The sequence below is a fragment of the Leptonychotes weddellii genome, chromosome 10 (genome assembly GCF_054177405.1).
Source record: "Leptonychotes weddellii isolate Sample4059 chromosome 10, ASM5417740v2, whole genome shotgun sequence".
Classification (NCBI taxonomy): Eukaryota; Metazoa; Chordata; class Mammalia; order Carnivora; family Phocidae; genus Leptonychotes; species Leptonychotes weddellii.
Window position 1 is genome coordinate 76,385,634 of NC_138378.1, and position 16,946 is coordinate 76,402,579.

Genomic DNA, 16,946 nt, shown 5'->3' on the forward strand with positions numbered 1-16,946 from the left:
AGATCCCGGAGTCAGCCTCCCACAGGCCCTCTGAGCGCTAAGAAGCCTGCAGCCCAACTGAAATGGTGGAGACGCTGTCCTACGAGTGCCTTGTCCCGAGGAGGGGTCGGGAGAGCAGCTTCTGCCCAAGAAGAGCTTGTGTCACGGAGGCCACTGTCAACTCGGCCAGCAGCTAGCTGAGTGCACAGAGGATGTACAGGGCGAGGGAGGGGGTGCTTGTCTATACGCAGTTCATGATTCCATGGCTGTGTGTGTGTGTGTGTGTGTGTGTGTGTGTGTGTGTGTGTGTGTGTGTAGAGGGCAGATCCAGCATCTGTTGGCCTGTTTCCTCCTATCCATTGCAATCTGACCTGAGAGGGAAGGACACAAGAGGAATTTTAAGGCACCCATTTCTGGAGCAGTCAACCGCTCTGCCTGACACCCCAGGAGTGTCTAGCAAACCCCTTCACCTCTGTATGAAAGGAGAGTTGCTTGAGGTCCCTCCCCAGAGCCCCAGAAGAGGGGCGGGGCAGAAGAAAAGCAAGAGCCCGCTTTGGTTTCCATAACCCCACACTCAGGAAGGGCCCAGGCCAGGCCCACTCAGAAGTTGATTCTTCCTGGGGCCTGAGAAGCTGAGGAAGCCTCAAAAGCAGAACTGGAAGGGTAGAGTCTGGGCCAAGATAGGGCATAGTCCTGCAACTGTGGTGGTTTCAGGCGTGACCGGCAGGACTCTCAGTCCTGCCCCCTCTTCTCTGTCCCCATTCCCCTCCCACCCCAGGCTCTCAGCTCTTATTTCTCCTGTAAGAACACCATCTGCCAGCAGGAAACACCAGGAGGTTGCTACATCCTTACTGAGAGGTTTCTCTGTTCTCTGGCCAGAATAAATCAAATGACATTTTATACATTAATACCAGAACCATTCATCCACTGGGACCTCTTACACATTGGTTTTTCCTGAACTACTGAAGGGCGCAGGGCCACACTCTCAGAGGTACAGACCCCTAGCTGCAGAAGCTTTTCTTTCTTTTTTTTAAAATTATTTATTTGAGAGAGTGAGCAAGAGAGAGCATACGCCAGGGGAGGGGCAGAAGGAGAGGGAGAAGTAGACTCCCCACTGAGCAGGGAGCCCGATGCGGGGCTTGATCCCAGGACCCTGGGATCATGACCTGAGCTTCAGGCAGATGCTTAACCAACTGAGCCACCGAGGCGCCCACTGAAGAAGCTTTTCAGTCACCCATATCAACCCTTAACGACACAGGGTGGCCAGCTGTCTTCCAGGGAGTAGCTAGATCAGGTAGTTTTGATGGAAAGGGGAGACCTGCAGCCTGCAAGCTGGGACCCTCAGCAGCTGAGAGCTGACAGTCTCCCGTCTTCTGGCATCTCTGCTGATCTTTGTCTTGAGAATTACCCTTCCCTCCTGCTCAGCCTGTCCAGTAGGGGGGAGGCTAAGCCCAGACCCAATTCCCAGTCCCAGGAATAAGCTTGTGGATCTATCAACATAACCCATCTCCCTGATCTCCATTATTGCTTTAGGGATGAGCATGTCACCCAATGCTGGATTTTTGTTGGAACTGTTGGAAAAGGGACTTCATTCCTCTGAAGCTGCAAAACCATGAGGTTGTAGGCAAGGAGCTACCCAGGTTGCTCCTGGGGAGAGTCTGCCTGGCCCTGATGCTAAGCTGATGCAGCCAAAGGGTAAGGCTGGAGGGAGGCAGCTTCGGGGCATGATGTGAGCACCCAGCTGCACAAAGTGTCCTAAATTGCATCCCACAGCAAATCCAACAACAGTAACAACAATCCTTCCCATCACAGGTCCCGGTGCCCTATCTCACCCGGCTTTAATTCGGTTAATCGTCTAACTGTTATCCCTGCCTCTAGTCTTGCCGCCCTCAAGTCTTGTCACCATATTGCAGGCATAATGATCTTTAAAAAAAAAAAAAATCAGGTATCCACATACACATTACCTAGCTCTCTCAGCCAAAAAGATGCACTCACATCCCAGCTGCGGTGGCCACACACAGCACCCAGATTTTGGTTTCTAATATCATTATCCAAAAAAATGAAACCAGGGCTCTTTGGAGAAATGGCTGATTCTAGGACCAGGGCAGGAAATACACAAAATGAACCTGGAGTATCTTGTTGTGCCTGGAAGTAAAGAGATGCTTTAAAAAAAAAAAAAATGATGAAGGAATGTTAAAAAAAGACACAGGAGCCCCCTAAAAGAGCTCTTACTGGCCAAAACTGGAACAATTTGAGCAAGAAAATAAATGAAGTTGTATTGGACTATAATCCAAAGTATAAAACCCATGAATCCATACTGATAAAATAAATGTTTGAATAAATAAATAGATAAATCTCCCACACAGAAAAATCCCAAATAATTTGTGTAGATACTCCATCTTCAAGAAAGTAGGGCATAACTCTGCACTCCTTAAGTGTGGGCTGCACCCAGTGATTGTTACCGTCTAAATGTCCGTGTCCCCCTCCACATTTGTATGTTGAAATACTAACCCCCAATCTGATGGTATTAGGAAGTGGGGCCTTCGGGAGGGATTAGGTGGTGAGGGATTAGGGATTAGGGTGGAGTCCTCATAAATGGGATTAGTGCCCTCGTGATAGAGGCCCCAGGGAACTTGTTCGCCCCTTCTCCCATGTGGAAGGACATAACAAGACACAAGAAGTCTGTGACTGGGGGAAGGCCCTCACTCAACCATGCAGAAAGGCAGGTACCCATGAAGCGACCTCACTGGAGAAGTGAACCCTATATGTGGGGATAAGTGAGTCAAGATCACAAGACCCTGACACATGAGGCACAGACTCCCAATAACAGTATATCCTCACTGACTCAGGCTCTTTCTGTTTGGAAAAATGACAATGGGGTGGAGGGGTGGGGCAAGTCTTGTCATAGCATCCACACGCACAGGACCCAGGAGGGTCAGGAGGGCTGGACCGGATCTAAGGTGGCACCAGGAAGCTCTGCAGCCAGAGTCCTTGTGCCTTCACTCGCTGCCCTCCCCTCTGCAGATCAGCTCCTCTCTCCTCTGCACCATTCTCTTTTCCCTGCCAGATTCGCTCCCATGTGCTCTGCCTTTCTGCCTTGGAGCTTCCGCTTAGCCCTCGTTTTTGCAGGTACCCCTAGCAGCCCTTCTCTAAGTCAGGGCCTTCCAGCTGGACTTCCCTGTTAGCTGCCTCATCCCCTGGGTATTGCTACCCCAAATTCTTTCCCAGAGAAGTGGTCGGATGGTCCTGCTCACCTCTTCACACCAGGACCAGCCTCGTTCTGCTCACCGCCTGTTCATCCCAGTGGTGAGTGACGCAGTCAATTCAAGCTACTATAACAAGAATACTACAAACTGGGAGGCTTACACAAGCGAAACCTACTTCTCACCGTTCTGGAGGCTGGGCAGTCCAAGATCAGGGTGCCGGCAGATCCAGTTCCTGCTGAGAGCCCTCCTCCTGGTTTGCAGACTGCCATCTTATTGTAAACCTGCCTGGCAAAGAGAGAAAAGCAAGCTCTCCTGCCTGTTTTCATAAGGGCACGAAACCCATGGTGAGGACTCCACCCTCCTGACCTAATTCCCTCCTTAAGGCCCCACCTCCTAACACCATCATATTGGAGGTTAGAATTTCAACCTCTGAATTTTGAGGGGACATAACCATTCAGTCCCTAGCAGTGAGGGAAGGATCTCCTGCCCTAAATAGTGGAAGCTGACCAAACAGATGGCATCTAACACTGAACGGATGAGACTGACAGTCGTTTCTTAGTCATATACCCACAGTCTGGAGGAGGAGGACACCACATAGGATACAGGTGTCCTCAACCCCCATGGGGGTTATACCCATGGGCGAGTGAACCAGCAAGGACTGTGGAATGCAGGCACTGTAGTAACAAGAAGATACAGCGGCCCTGATTCCTGCAGGAGGACGTGATTGGCTTGTTGGAATAACTTCCTGGGTTGGCGGGCAGATGGGTTCGTGGAACCCAGTAGGTTGAAAGTTGGGTGGAGTGCAGCTGGTCCAGTGGACAGAGGAACTAGCGAGGCAGGGTGACCATCTGATGAGAACAGGCTCAAAGATTCACAGCAGCATATGAAATTGTAGACCTTACAATACAAGTTTCTGAATCAGCTGTCCCGGTGACAAGTGCCACCTCGGGAGGAAGGCGGAATGTGGAGCAGGGCCACACTCAACGTGGCAGCCCAGATACCAGGACTAACATGGCAAGTGGGAGAGTGAAATGGAGAGCAGCATGATACTTGGAAACCCAATGGGATAGCTTCCTAGAAGCAGCTTGTATTTGATTTCTTTATCAGCCCGTGCTATGACCAGAGATCCAACACTGGGAAAAAATAAAATTCTCCCCTAATTTGCTGCTTGGACTTATGAGTAAGCACAAAATATTTCTTAGTGAAAATGTAGAATTATCTCTTGCCTGCAGTAGCCACACGGGCTTGCCCGTCTTCTCTGCCCTGACACACCCACGCCCTCCGACCTCAGCAGGCTCTGGAACTGGCCCACAAATGCTCCTGCATGGACACGATCACTGCCTGCCCATCCCTTATCCATTGCCATCATTTAAAAATCCCATTTGTCCCATGTTTCTTCAAGCTTACTCTTAATGCCTCTGCCCTAAGCCTGACCCCCTTGCCCCCAGAACACCACCTGCTGGTCACAGTCATTAAAGGAAGATGTCCTATCCCCAGGACCCTACTGAGGGCCCTAATGAGGACCTAAGGAAAGGAGGGCGTTCTGCTGAGCCCACCCCTGCACTCACACTACATCCTCCCTGCTCCCCCCTCTGCTCTCCTCCTGGAAGGCACAGCCCCTGCCCTGGATCCCTGCCTTGGCCACTGGATCAGGGTTTGGACCTGATACCCATGAGCAGGGTCTTCGTGAAGAGTGGGAAATGCTGCCAAGTCTCCCCCTCAGGAGTAAAGCCAGGCAAGAGAAGATTGTCCAGTGAATATCGGAGAGGAAAGACCACCAAGAGGGGTGTGACATTGCAGAGCTCACTCTCCTTTATTTCAATAAAAACCAAGGGTAAATACTGCTTATATTTTGTGGCATTTCCAGGGCTGGGTCTTCTCTACCCCTTGTCATTTTTGAACCCCCAACTGGGATACCCCAGAACTTTATGTCCAGCAGAGCAGATGGTCTTGCCGGCACATTCACCTGTACATCCAGGATTAAAATATGCTCACAGAGGTAAAACATGGTTTACCCAGGCAGTATTTTATTCTAATGAAGTTTGCAGGTGAACTCTCTAGGGACAGAGGACCACTTCCTCTGTACCTAAAGGGCAGAGAGGAAATGCAGCCCGAAGAGGATGTGCGGGAGGTGAGGCAGAGGGGCTGGGCTGGGTGGAGGACTGCAGAAGACAGAGCTGGACCACGGAGTCTGCCTAGTGAGGTGGAGCGAGAGGGAACGTGGATACTGATCCAGCTCTAAAGGGGGCTTGTTTCCATGTCAGCCCCTGACCTGACCCAGCTGCCCCCATCTCAGAGAAGAAGGGGCTCAAACATCAGGAGATGTGGATGATAGAGAGGGCAGTAGGGTCATGGCCTGGACAGGCTCACCAAGTGCAGAGCTCTTCCCACTGAGAAGAACACGGACCCCATAGGCAGGCAACTGGGAATTCTATGGGATCGACTGGAAAAGCTCTAAACATCGGTATCAGGAGAATTGTTTGGGTGGTCTGGAGCAACTTTCATGTGATAAAACAGGCTTTTCTGAAAGGACAGGGAACCCCAAGTTCCTGATCACCTTACTGAGGCTATTGGAACTTCTAAATCCTCTCTGCCTTCCTCTCCCTTTCCAAGATCTCCCTTCCATTCCAGCTGCCTCTATGGGGTCAGAGAATTCCCAGCCAAAGCAGATGAACTCCAGGATGCCTCTGGGATAATTCTGAAGCCAGGAAAATGAAGGTGCAAAGTCACCCTGGAATTGGAAAAAAGGGGCATTTTCTTGAGTTCGACAAGCATTGGAGCTCAATGTGCGAGCTTGAGGCCAGTCCTGTCATGGTTCCGACGGGATGTAGGGCCGTTTACAGATGAAAAAGAGCTTATTGTCACAGGAGGCATCATTCCATGACTGAAGCGAGGACATCTTTATATTGGCACAGTGTTCATTGCTCCCAAAATTGTTGGGTTCACCTGGAATCCAGAACCTACCAAAGGAAAAAACAAAGAAAAACTTTGTTTCCAATGAAGAAATGAGTGGCTTCATACCCAGCTATGATCCTGGGTGATAGCATCACGTTTTTGCTCCCATGCCTGAGAGGAAGGGGATTGGTGAGCTGTCAACCTCAAAACCTGCAATCACTCCCCCAAGTTAGGGCCAAGCCAGCCCACCGCTCTCAAGGCCCTACACAAACCCACATTGCAAAGCCCGAGACTTAGAACAGGGGCCCTGCTGAGGCTGGGTGTAAGGCCATGCTGCCAAACCCCAGAAGCCATAGAGAGGCCATGGATTTGTCCCCAGTCCCATGAGCAATGAGTGGCAGAGAACAGGGAAGAACCACAAACCCTGTAGTCACCCCATCCTTTGTGCCCTGGCCCTGGCCTAGGAAAATCAGGCTGGAAAGGAGGCTCTGGGGCTTACCGTGCACTCTGGACCTTGTCAAATGGAGTCTTATCTACCCAGTACCAATCCCCCTCACTCCCGGCTTTGGTCAGGCCGATCCAGTAGAAAAGTCCACCTTGTACAGAAACTCCTGTAGGGAAGGAGAAGGAGTGAGACATCGCCACGACTCACAGCTGGAACATCTGTCTCTCTGGGTGTCCTTCACCTGTCCTCAGTGACAGCTCCATGGACACACCACACACTGACCTCTCTCAAGCCCCTTCCTCTCCCTACCCAGAGTCCATCTTCCAAATTCTGATTTGTCTTTACCCCACAACTAACAGACACAGGACTCAGGCCTTTCGGCCCCTCAGGAAGCAGGTGTTAAGCACAAGAAAGACTCAGCTAAACCCCAGAGCAGGGACCCCAGGAGAAGGACCCAGATCATAATAACTAAATGTAGTGAGCACTTAATATGCATCTACTCAGCTCTTCTCTGAAGCAGGACTATTATCATGTGTGTTTCATTGATGAACAGTCTGAGCTAATGAAGTTAAGTAACCTACCCGGGGCTCTAGGGCTAGTTAGGAGCAGGGTTGGGATTCTAGACTGACTCCAGAGCACACACTCTTACTCTACTAGCCCACCTCCCAGATGAAAGGAGCTCGTTCAATATTCTGCTGACCAGGTAGGAGATTTCTTGGGTTACGTAGTGTTTTTAATGCTATTCACAAATGCTTTTGTTTTCTGGGCCCATGGAAAGATTGTACCTCCCAGCCCTCTCTGAAGCTGGGACTACTGCATCATTTGCTTTGGTCAGTGAAGTATGAGCAGAAGTGATGTCTGTTATTTCCAGGCAGAAGCTTAAGAGCCAACGTGTTCTCTTTCCCTGCTTCAGCAATTGTGGAAATATACGTTGAGATGAAGTCTCTTTTGGTGGAGGTCCTTGAGTAACCACAATGGGCAGAACCCCTTGCAGGCCTTTGTTGGACATGCAGTGTAACTGAGAAGTAATCCCCCACTGTCAGGTCACTGATATTTGGGGATTTTTGTCACTGCACCATACTCCTGCCCATCCTGCCTGAAACAGCTATTAATACACCCCCTTCCAAGAGCCCATCAGAACAGCACTTACCTGTTCACTCTCTGAGGCCACCGAGGTCAGGTGTGAATCCCTGGACATACAGAACTGCTGGGCACTGTACCAGGTCTTTGGGATTTGAGAAAAGTAATAAAAATTCTCCTTGAAGTACTTCCAACCTTGAGAAATCATCTGCAGAACGTCATCTGGAGAACAAGGTGAAAGATGAACACTGGGGTCCCTGTTTCCTCTGGGTGCTGGCTGCAGGTGGCTCTCAAGTGGGGTCGCAGAGACAGCAGTGGATGGAGCTGGGCTCTGGGGTCCTGGGGTCCTTGTGTGGGGCTCAGGGACACTGTCTGACCTGCTGAAAGTCTGGCTGAGAGTGGTAGAGTCTCTGGGTTAAGATAGGGGAGAGTTAGAGACATTGATCAAGAATCTATCTATCCCCCAAGAGGGAAGCAATTCTCTGTCGACCATCACAAGGGGCTGAGCCCCCAGCTTTGGGGAAGGAACTCAATGGATAAATAGCTAGGTGTGGGCCAGGACAGAGACTCCCTAATGCCTTCATACTCTGTGCCTTGGTGTGAGAGCCCATGCTGGCTCCTGGTCCCTTCTCTCCTGAACAGCCCCTAAGTCCTCCAAGCCCACTGCTGAGCCCTTGCTTCTTAACTGTCCAACCATGCCTGCCCGGTTCCTCTTCCCCTTCCTTCCACACACACCAGCCTGACGGCCTCATGCTTGAGGCTATTAAGGCCCCATGGGCCACTGGTCAGCTTGCAACATTCTTTTCTGAGTCACTTACTTTGCCACTTGAGCAACTTGCTGATGTTCTCCAAACTGCTCTGGAGTCCCCGGACCTTTGCATTTAAAGAACTGGCTTTGTCCAAATCTCTTTTTAACACTGGAATTTGGGCATTTAAGTCATTGACCTCCTCCCATCTTCTTGTTAACATCTGGAACAGTGTTCATTGTTCCCAAAATTGGAACAATGTGCGTTCTCAGATCGGGAAGTTGGAAGTCGATGCACCTTCACACCGGCTTCCAACTTCCCGATCTGAGAACGCACATGATCCAGGCTGGCATTCACCATCCCGACCTGGATGCTGCTTGCCTCCACACCACCTCTATTCCTCCTGATCTCAGAACCCAGAGTGCTGATGTTGTCCACATGGCCTTTCAGCAACTGGACATTGGTCTTTACATCTGATATTGTGTGCATAAACCAGGGATCTGGATTTGAGAAAGTCAAGAGGTCAGCCAAGGGGATTGCCAGGGACTGGGAGTGTTGTCAGGGTGATAAAAGGAAGGGAAAGGAGGGGATAGGCTCAAGCTACCCAAAGACCTGTTGCTTACCCTCCATTCATTTGTAATGTACTCATTCAACAAACACGCGATGGGCACTGAGTGCTGGCCAGGAACTCTTGGAGATGCAGATAATGCAAAGACTAACAAAACACAGACTCTGTTGGAGGACCTCACAGGCAAGCAGAAGTGGGGATTAGTACCCAGTCCTAAATTTTCTTTGTGTGTTCAGGGCACAAAGGATGCCCTAGTTATCTGCTTGTTGCATCCCCGGGGCTCCATCACCCACTTTCCAGCTCTCTCCCCTGCAGTGACATCAGATAGGGCAGCACACTTCCCACATCTGCCCACGGGCCCTCTGTGGCCAGGATGGGAGCCAGCCAGGCAGGACAGACTTCCAATCTGAAAGTGACTTTTCCTCCAGAGAATATGGAAAGAGGGAATTATGAAACCATTTCTCCCCTTCCCTTGTCCCACCCACTGTCACTCTCTGTTCAGGTCGCAGGCTTGCATGCTAGATAGGAGACCAATGACGAACCAAGAGGAAACTCTGCTCAGAGGCTCTGAGTCTGAGACCAACTTTGTCCCAAAGCCTTGAAAGGAGAAGACACATGCTCCCTTCCCCTGCTGTCTGGAGACCTGGTGGGAAGGAGAAGGCTCTGCTAGCAGAGAACATGAGGGGCTGGGCAACGCAAAAGAGGAGGAAAGATAAGTCACACATCCGGTGAACAAGTAGGAAGCCTCCCTTGATGTGACCTCAGCAGGAATGGGAAGAAGAATGAAGAAAGCATGAAGGGGTCCTGGTAAGAATGGTGAACCAGGAGATATCTCCGCTCATTGGCAGATCCTCCACCTCGTCGGTTGGGGCTGAGGACACAGTTGGAAGTCCTTCTTTTGTGGGGTCAGGAAACAGTTTGCTCACTGCTAATGGCTGCCCACAAGGCTCCAAATAAAAGGGACACAGCTCAGGGGGTGGGGTGGGGATGACATGGGATGAAGAAATGGGTGAATGTTTCCTGGGGACAAAAGAGCATATCCTTGAGCACAAGCATGCAAATGCTGATCCCAATCAGGAAAATCTCCCTGGAATCAGGAAGGAGAGAGGAGCAGCTCATCTTACTGGGGACAGGGGACCCCCATGAATGCACCTGGAAAGAGGAGAAATGAGACAAATGGAAAAACCAGAAGTGGGAGACACAATTGGACAGCAGGAAGGAGAGGGTCTGGACGTTGAGGGAGCTGGCTGTGGAGAAGGACAAAACTGGGACAATAAAACCTGAGGACTTACAGAGAGTGGCCTACAGCAAGTTGGAGGAGGTCAGGCCCAGCGTCAGGATGATGAGTGTAGCCTGGACTGTGAGAGGCTTCCTCAGAACCAGACACGGGCCCGTCCTGGGAGGAGGCTCTACCAGAAGAAGAAGAGAACATTTGTTGAAGGACCCGCCAACAGCAGAACACAGAGCAGCAAGCAGATTCTGAGCAGAGGCTGGTGCTTGCCTTGGGGCCAGAGGGAGATGTTCTGCTTATCCACAGTGAAGTGCACATCTGGGACCTCCCTCTCAGCAGCCTTCATCCTGCACGCTCACCCCTGCAGCACATGTGCTTCCAGCTGGCTGGCTCCCCAAGGACCTTTTATCTAGAAGAAACAGGAAGTGAGTCCCACAGGAGGTGGTCATATCATCCCAAAGTTCCCCATTCCTGGCTTAGGCACCTTCCCTGGCCACAGCCACAGGTCAATCCTCTCTGCAAAGTTCTGAGCTCTCAGGAAGAGGCCATTTGTCTTCTTCTCCAGGGGCCTGTTACACGGACACTTTAACCCTATTGTCCCAGCGCTACTCTAGTTCTTTTATAAGACTCCCTTCATCCGTCGTCCATCTATGCGTGCATTCATCCCACAGATACATACTGAGTGCCTCCTAAGTACCAGGCCCTGTGCAAGGACTGGGCCACAGAGATGGCTAACTCACAGTCTGTCCTCCAGCAGCTCACAGTCTGGTAGGAAAGACCGACCAGAGCAAATAAATTACAATACAGTGTGATGAGCGTAACAGTAGAAGAATATGCACCATTCAAAGGAAGCACAAAGATGGGATAATGGTAAAAAGTTCCAGGGAGAAGGATTAGCATATTCAGAAGTATGGGGGCATAAGACAGCATGGAGGTCCGTTTGGTGGTGTTGGAATGTAAAGTATGTGACAGGAGTGGGAAGGGCATGGGGCTAGAGGCACCTGGGGTCATATTAAGAAGCTTGAACTTTGACTTATGGATGATATGGAGCCAATGAAGGCCTTCAGGTAGGAGAGAGACAAGGACAGGGACATTGAAGAAAGTTCACTCTGATAGTAGTGAGGAACATCGAATAGGATGTGGGAAGCCTAGAAGCAAGGAGACCAATAAGAAGACCACCGCAATAAAATATTTGCTGTTATTAAGGCATCTTAGATGATACAGCATCCCTTTACAAAAGTGGGGCTTGGAGATTCAACATGTAAGTGTAAGATGTGGGTTCTTCTCCCTGCTTCCTGCACTTGTGAGCTTCTCAAAGTGGGAAGGCTCAGCGCCATCAGGCCAGGAACTGCTCCTTCATATGTGGGAGAAGCCAAGGGCAAATAGGAGCTGATGTGGGGCTCAGTGAAGGACTAAGTTCTCTCCTGGGAAGCTTCTTATGCTTTGAAGAAGTCTGCCACATCTGAGAAACCTGGTACATAACAGATTCTAAAATATTACTTGGAAGATAGGAAAGAGAAGATGGAAGAGAGGAGAGGAGAGAGGGAGGGAAAAGGAAGGGAGTTGGTCCAGATTAGATGGATGGATGGTTGGCTGGCTGGCTGGCTGGCCAGCTGGCTAAATAGATGGGAAATCAGTGGATGGAAGCGTTGATGGCTGATCATTTCTCAACCCTGAAACCTACAGTCTGTGGATCAGGATCTGTCTTCCAGAAGCTACTGCTTCTTTCTAGCAGTTCTCATTCATTTCCACAGCAAAGACATGAGAGAATTGTGATTTATACCTTACCCAAAAATGCATGACAATTCTGGCCACAGGACGAGAAAGCTGGCCCAGCCTGGCTGAATCTGGGCCAGTGGATCTGGATGACAGTGTGGCGTCAGGGACAAGGGTTGGAAATAAATGAGGAAGGCCAAGGAAATAGTCACCTCTCCTTGCAGGGGCTTCTGCTACTTTTATATCTGAGAGGATCCCACCTCCCTACTCAGCCCGCTATACTTACGAGTCCCTTGCTGCTCTCTCTCCAGGTGGGCTGGGCCTCAGACTGGAGCTGCTCCTCTCACTGGATGAGGACTGACCCAGAAGGGAGTCTTCACCACAATTCCCACATGGCGGGAAAGAAGCTGGGCCACAGGGGTGGTGTCCCTTTCACCCTATCTCATCTCCTCCCTACCCACATTCTGTCTGTAGTTTCCAGGACTGCTACCTCTTCTAACCTTTAACATTAGCTAATCCCCCAAACCGAAGGCCTCACACTAACTCACTGCCTATCTCTGAACACTTATGACTATACCCACTCTCTTCAGGCTGCTCATTTGGTTGCAGAACCTTGGTTCCACCAGTGTTCAGAAGGGGTTAGAATGTTCTGCTTCTGGGCTATCATGTTTGGTACCCAGTCAAATCCCAGAGCTGTCTCAGCCCTTCTGCTTCTGGCTTCTGGCCCTACATCCACAACCTGTTATAGTCCAGGGCCTGGGGTAGAGAAGAAGCCAAGTTACTCAAGGCTCTGGTAGAAGGGACTTTGGAGATCCTGGTCCCCTCCTGAGGCATGTGAGGGACAGAAGCTGCCACACAATATGACCTGGAGTGTGTGGTCTCTTCCCTGTCAAAGAGTTGACTTTTCCCAAACCTCTGCTGGTTTGTAGCATGAGGTACTGATGAAATGCCTATATGCCCTCTCACTGGTCCCAGGAAAGGATCCAGAGGCTGCACCAAGCTGGAGCCCACTGCGTAAGAAGGGCTGGGCTTGGGGGGGCGCGTCTACTCTGAGTGATGGAAATGGGAGCCTCACATAGATATTCTGCTGATCCAGCATGAGGAAGCTAAGCAAGAAGCAACCAAAATCCTGGACTGTGGGCCCACTGAGGTTTTAGAGATGGTGGATGCAAAAGTCCCAGCCATGAGGAGTTTCATTTCCCACTTGGCAGGGAAGGAATGAGTCACGAGCTCTTTTCCTAAGGCTGTGCTCACCTATCTGCAGGTATTGACTGAGCACATCTCCCATGCATCCCTCTGGGGGTCTTTCTGGCCCCTGACCTGACAGCCTGGGAGGAAAAAAGACAGAGAAGGAGGCAGGTGCCTCAGCCATACTCTCCTGCCAGGAAAATGGGAGGTTCTCCTGGACACTCAGGCAAGTCCAGCTCTTCCAAACAGAGGAGGAACTTTGGGCCAGACTTAGAGTGACCAAAAATCACTGCTGTGATAAGAGGAAGGGAAGTTCATGCTCATCTCTCTGTTTTCCCACTCACCATGCCCCTGGGGCTCGAAGACCTTCTTTGGAGAAGGGTGGAGGAAGGAAACAGGCCACTTCTCCCCTTCTCTGGTCAAGACTCTCCTTCTGCTTGGGGGTGGACCATGGACACAATCAGTAGGAGTGGAGAAGAGACCTAGGCTGCTTGAAATGCCCCAGGAGGGCCAAGACTCATCTCCAAGGAGAGGAATCCAGGTCCCTCCAGTCAAGGAAATTAGAGTGGACAACACACCGGGAGAGGGGGTGGGGAGGAGAAGGGGGATGCAGAGAGGGGAGAATGGCTATGACGTGAGAAAGAAGACACTGTGACAGCTGGTCAGCCTTGTCCACAGCCTCAGAGAGGACCCTTGTGTGTAATGTGATGCCAGGTTTGACCAGCAGACCCCAGATAATCAAGGGATCCCAGGCTACCCTCTAGGAATGTGTCCTGGCAACAGGGGCGAGGGCAGAGAAACCAACAGGAAAGCAATTCTAGGTGGGACCGCTCATCCTTGCATTCCTCTGGGACACTCACTGTGCACCAGATGCAAGGAGAAAGACAGCTAGAGACCTGCCTGCAGAAATAGTGTTCCTCTTATTGAAAACATGTGCATCTCCCAAGACTCTCCCAAGACTGAAAAGGACCAAGGACCAAGGACACTGCAGGGGGCCCCTCCAGGTCTCCCTTGACCTTGGGAAAAGGTTCCTCTTTTTCAGGACATTATGTAGGGGCAGGTTTCTCTGGAACAATGACAATGGGCAGACCTCAGTGAACAGGCCATTACATCTGGTGGCATCATAAGCAGGGTGGGGTGGATATGGGTGAGTAGCCTGACTATATGGAAGGATCACTGTGTTTCAAGCTGCTTTGAAGCATCCAAGTCAAAGAGCTCTTGCCTGTGACCTTAGCAGGAAAGGCAGATTCATGTCAGGAAAGTAACAAAGGACTCTTGGGAAAAGTATGCCTAGTTTCTTTTTAAATCTTTTATTTCTTTATTATATCACTAATGATGATATTCATTACAGAAAAAAATCCAGGGAAGCAAAAAGAAAAAAAAATGATCTACCACCAAAAAAAAGCTGTACACAGTCTTTCTTCCTAACTATGTACTTGTAGGTACATATGCATGTACGTGTGTGTACGTATGTACATATATCCATAGCTATATCTAACTATGTGCATATATTTATATAAGTATCTAACAGGACAGGTCCTGCTTATTTTCCTCAGCATCCTTCCCATCCCCATTTCTGATATCAAGAGTCCCCTTGCTTTGGGAAATGACTCCCCCTTTTTAGCCCCCACATTGCTTGGTTCAGAGCATCAGCATGTTGGGTTCCTATCACATAACATCGCTCTGACACAGTCTTCTTTCTGCCTTCTGTTTCTATTTTTAAGGACCTTTATATTGGGCCCAACCAGATAATCCAGGATAATTTCCCTATCTTGAAGCCAGCTGATTATCAAACTTAATTCCACTTTGCCATGCCATGTAAATACTCTTAGGCTCTGGGGATTAGAATGTGTACATCTTTGGGGCCATTATTCTGCCTACCATATTAAGTTAGGGTAGCCTTAATAGAACCATTCAGAAAGCTTGGTATATATCCCTAGAATTTGAGAGATAAAGAATCTGGTACTTGACACATGAAAGAAAGGTCTAAGGCCTTCAGTAGGTGAATGGATGAATAAACTGGTACACACCCAGATAACAGAATATTATTCAGCACTAAAAAGAAATGAGGTATCAAGCCATGAAAGGACATGGAAGAACCTTAAATGCATATTATTAAGTGAAAGAAGCCAATTTGAATAGGCTACATACTATATGGTTCGAACTATACGACATTCTGGAAAAGGCAAACTATGGACACAGTAAAAAGATCAGTAGTCGCCCAGAGATTACAGGGGAGGGAGGGAGGGATGGGTGGAGCACAGAGGATTTTCAGGGCAGTGAAACTATTCTGTATGATGCTGTACTAGTGAGTACCTATCATTATACATTGGTCAAAACCCATAAAATGTACAAGAGTGAACCCAAATGTGAACTACGGGCTTTGAGTGAGAATGGTATGTTGGTGTGGGTTCATCAGCTGTAACAAAGGTACTGCTCTGGTGGGGGATGTTGAGAGTGGAGGAGGCTGGGGGAAGGCTGGACAGGGGCTGTATGAGAACTCTCTATACTTTGTTTAATTTTACTTGGAACTTAAAACTGCTCTAAAAAATAGTGTATTTAAAGTGAATGGGGAGGGTATGTGCTATGGTGAGCGCTGTGAATTGTGTAAGACTGATGAATCGCAGACCTGTTCAAATAATACATTATATGTTAAAAAAATAATAATAATAAAAATAAAGTGAATGGGGGAGGGGCGCCTGGGTGGCTCAGTCATTAAGCGTCTGCCTTTGGCTCAGGTCATGATCCCAGGGTCCTGGGATCGAGCCCTGCAACGGGCTCCCTGCTCCTCGGGAAGCCTGCTTCTCCCTCTCCCACTCACCCTGCTTGTGTTCCCTCTCTTGCTGTGTCTCTCTCTGTCAAATATATAAATAAAAATCTTAAAAGAAAATGAACATTTAGGATATGCTCCACCTATGGGTGGCGAATACCAGATTTCAACTGTCCCTATCAAGGAAGACCTTCCTGTCACCTGGAACAAAGTACAGTTTGGGGGTGGGGTGGGTAGGAGTGAGGAGGAGAGAAGGGAGGGGAATAAGACAAAAAGTCAAGCCCTCCCTCCACCATCTCATGCTTCCGTGACTGAGCCTGGCCTGGGCAAGGCGAGAAACGCTAGTTTGATGAGAGTGTGCACTTTTGTGATTATCTGACCAGACTTGGGGGGTATATTAATGTGACCAGGAAAGCTATAAGAGCTGCCTGAGGTTCCATGCAGGCGTGCGGAGGAACAAGAAAGGAGAGCAGGTTAGAACGGGAAATGATGGGAAATCATAAAGGTGCTGTCTAACCGTCCAGCTCATCCAGGAAGCCGGTTACTGAAGGCTAATTAACTTTTAGGAGGTCCCAGAGCGCTAGGGACCACAGACCCAACATGGGGCAGGAACCACAGGCTCTCCAGGCACCGCTCTGCTCCCAGTCAGACAAAACTTGGGTAACAGTGGAGAGCTGCCGGTTATGGTCTTGAACAGAGAAAAGGACAAGAGGTGAAATTAAGTGAGCCTCAGCCTTTGTGGGGAAGAGATGTCATGAAACACCCAGAAGAGCATCCCCAGAATCAAAACTGTCCCCTTAACCACACCGGTCAGGAGTTAGCACTAGTCACTAACCAAGGAGAAACTGAAGAACTGATATGGACCACAGTGTCACCCGTGGCACATATTTTATAACTCATTAATCCATTTTTCACACTGTTCTCGGCCAGGGTCCCCTCCCCCAGAAGGGCAGGGGGAGGGGTGGAATGAGAGCTAACCCTTCACCTCCAGGCGCACTGCATAAATAACTTGTATAATCATCACTTAGTCCTTGAGCACAGGGATCCGGCTTGGCAACTTGAGTCAAGTTCCTAATGCCCAGTGTAAGGAAAACCCTGCCAGTGTCCAGTTCTGTCTTAATG

At 49.7% G+C, this 16,946-nt stretch overlaps 1 protein-coding gene across 1 annotated transcript in view; it reads right to left on the reverse strand.

Annotated features, from left to right (window-relative positions):
• Positions 1-4,995: 4,995 nt before the first annotated feature.
• The window catches only part of CD207 (CD207 molecule), a 45,328-nt gene continuing 33,377 nt past the window's right edge, over positions 4,996-16,946 (reverse strand). Inside the window, 8 exon segments of the mRNA XM_081833648.1 lie at positions 4,996-6,145; positions 6,580-6,688; positions 6,931-6,940; positions 7,676-7,827; positions 8,424-8,591; positions 8,645-8,851; positions 10,212-10,328; positions 10,421-10,559. Of these exon segments, the coding sequence (XP_081689774.1) occupies positions 5,995-6,145; positions 6,580-6,688; positions 6,931-6,940; positions 7,676-7,827; positions 8,424-8,591; positions 8,645-8,851; positions 10,212-10,328; positions 10,421-10,496 (990 nt within the window). The 5' untranslated portion in view covers positions 10,497-10,559 and the 3' untranslated portion in view covers positions 4,996-5,994.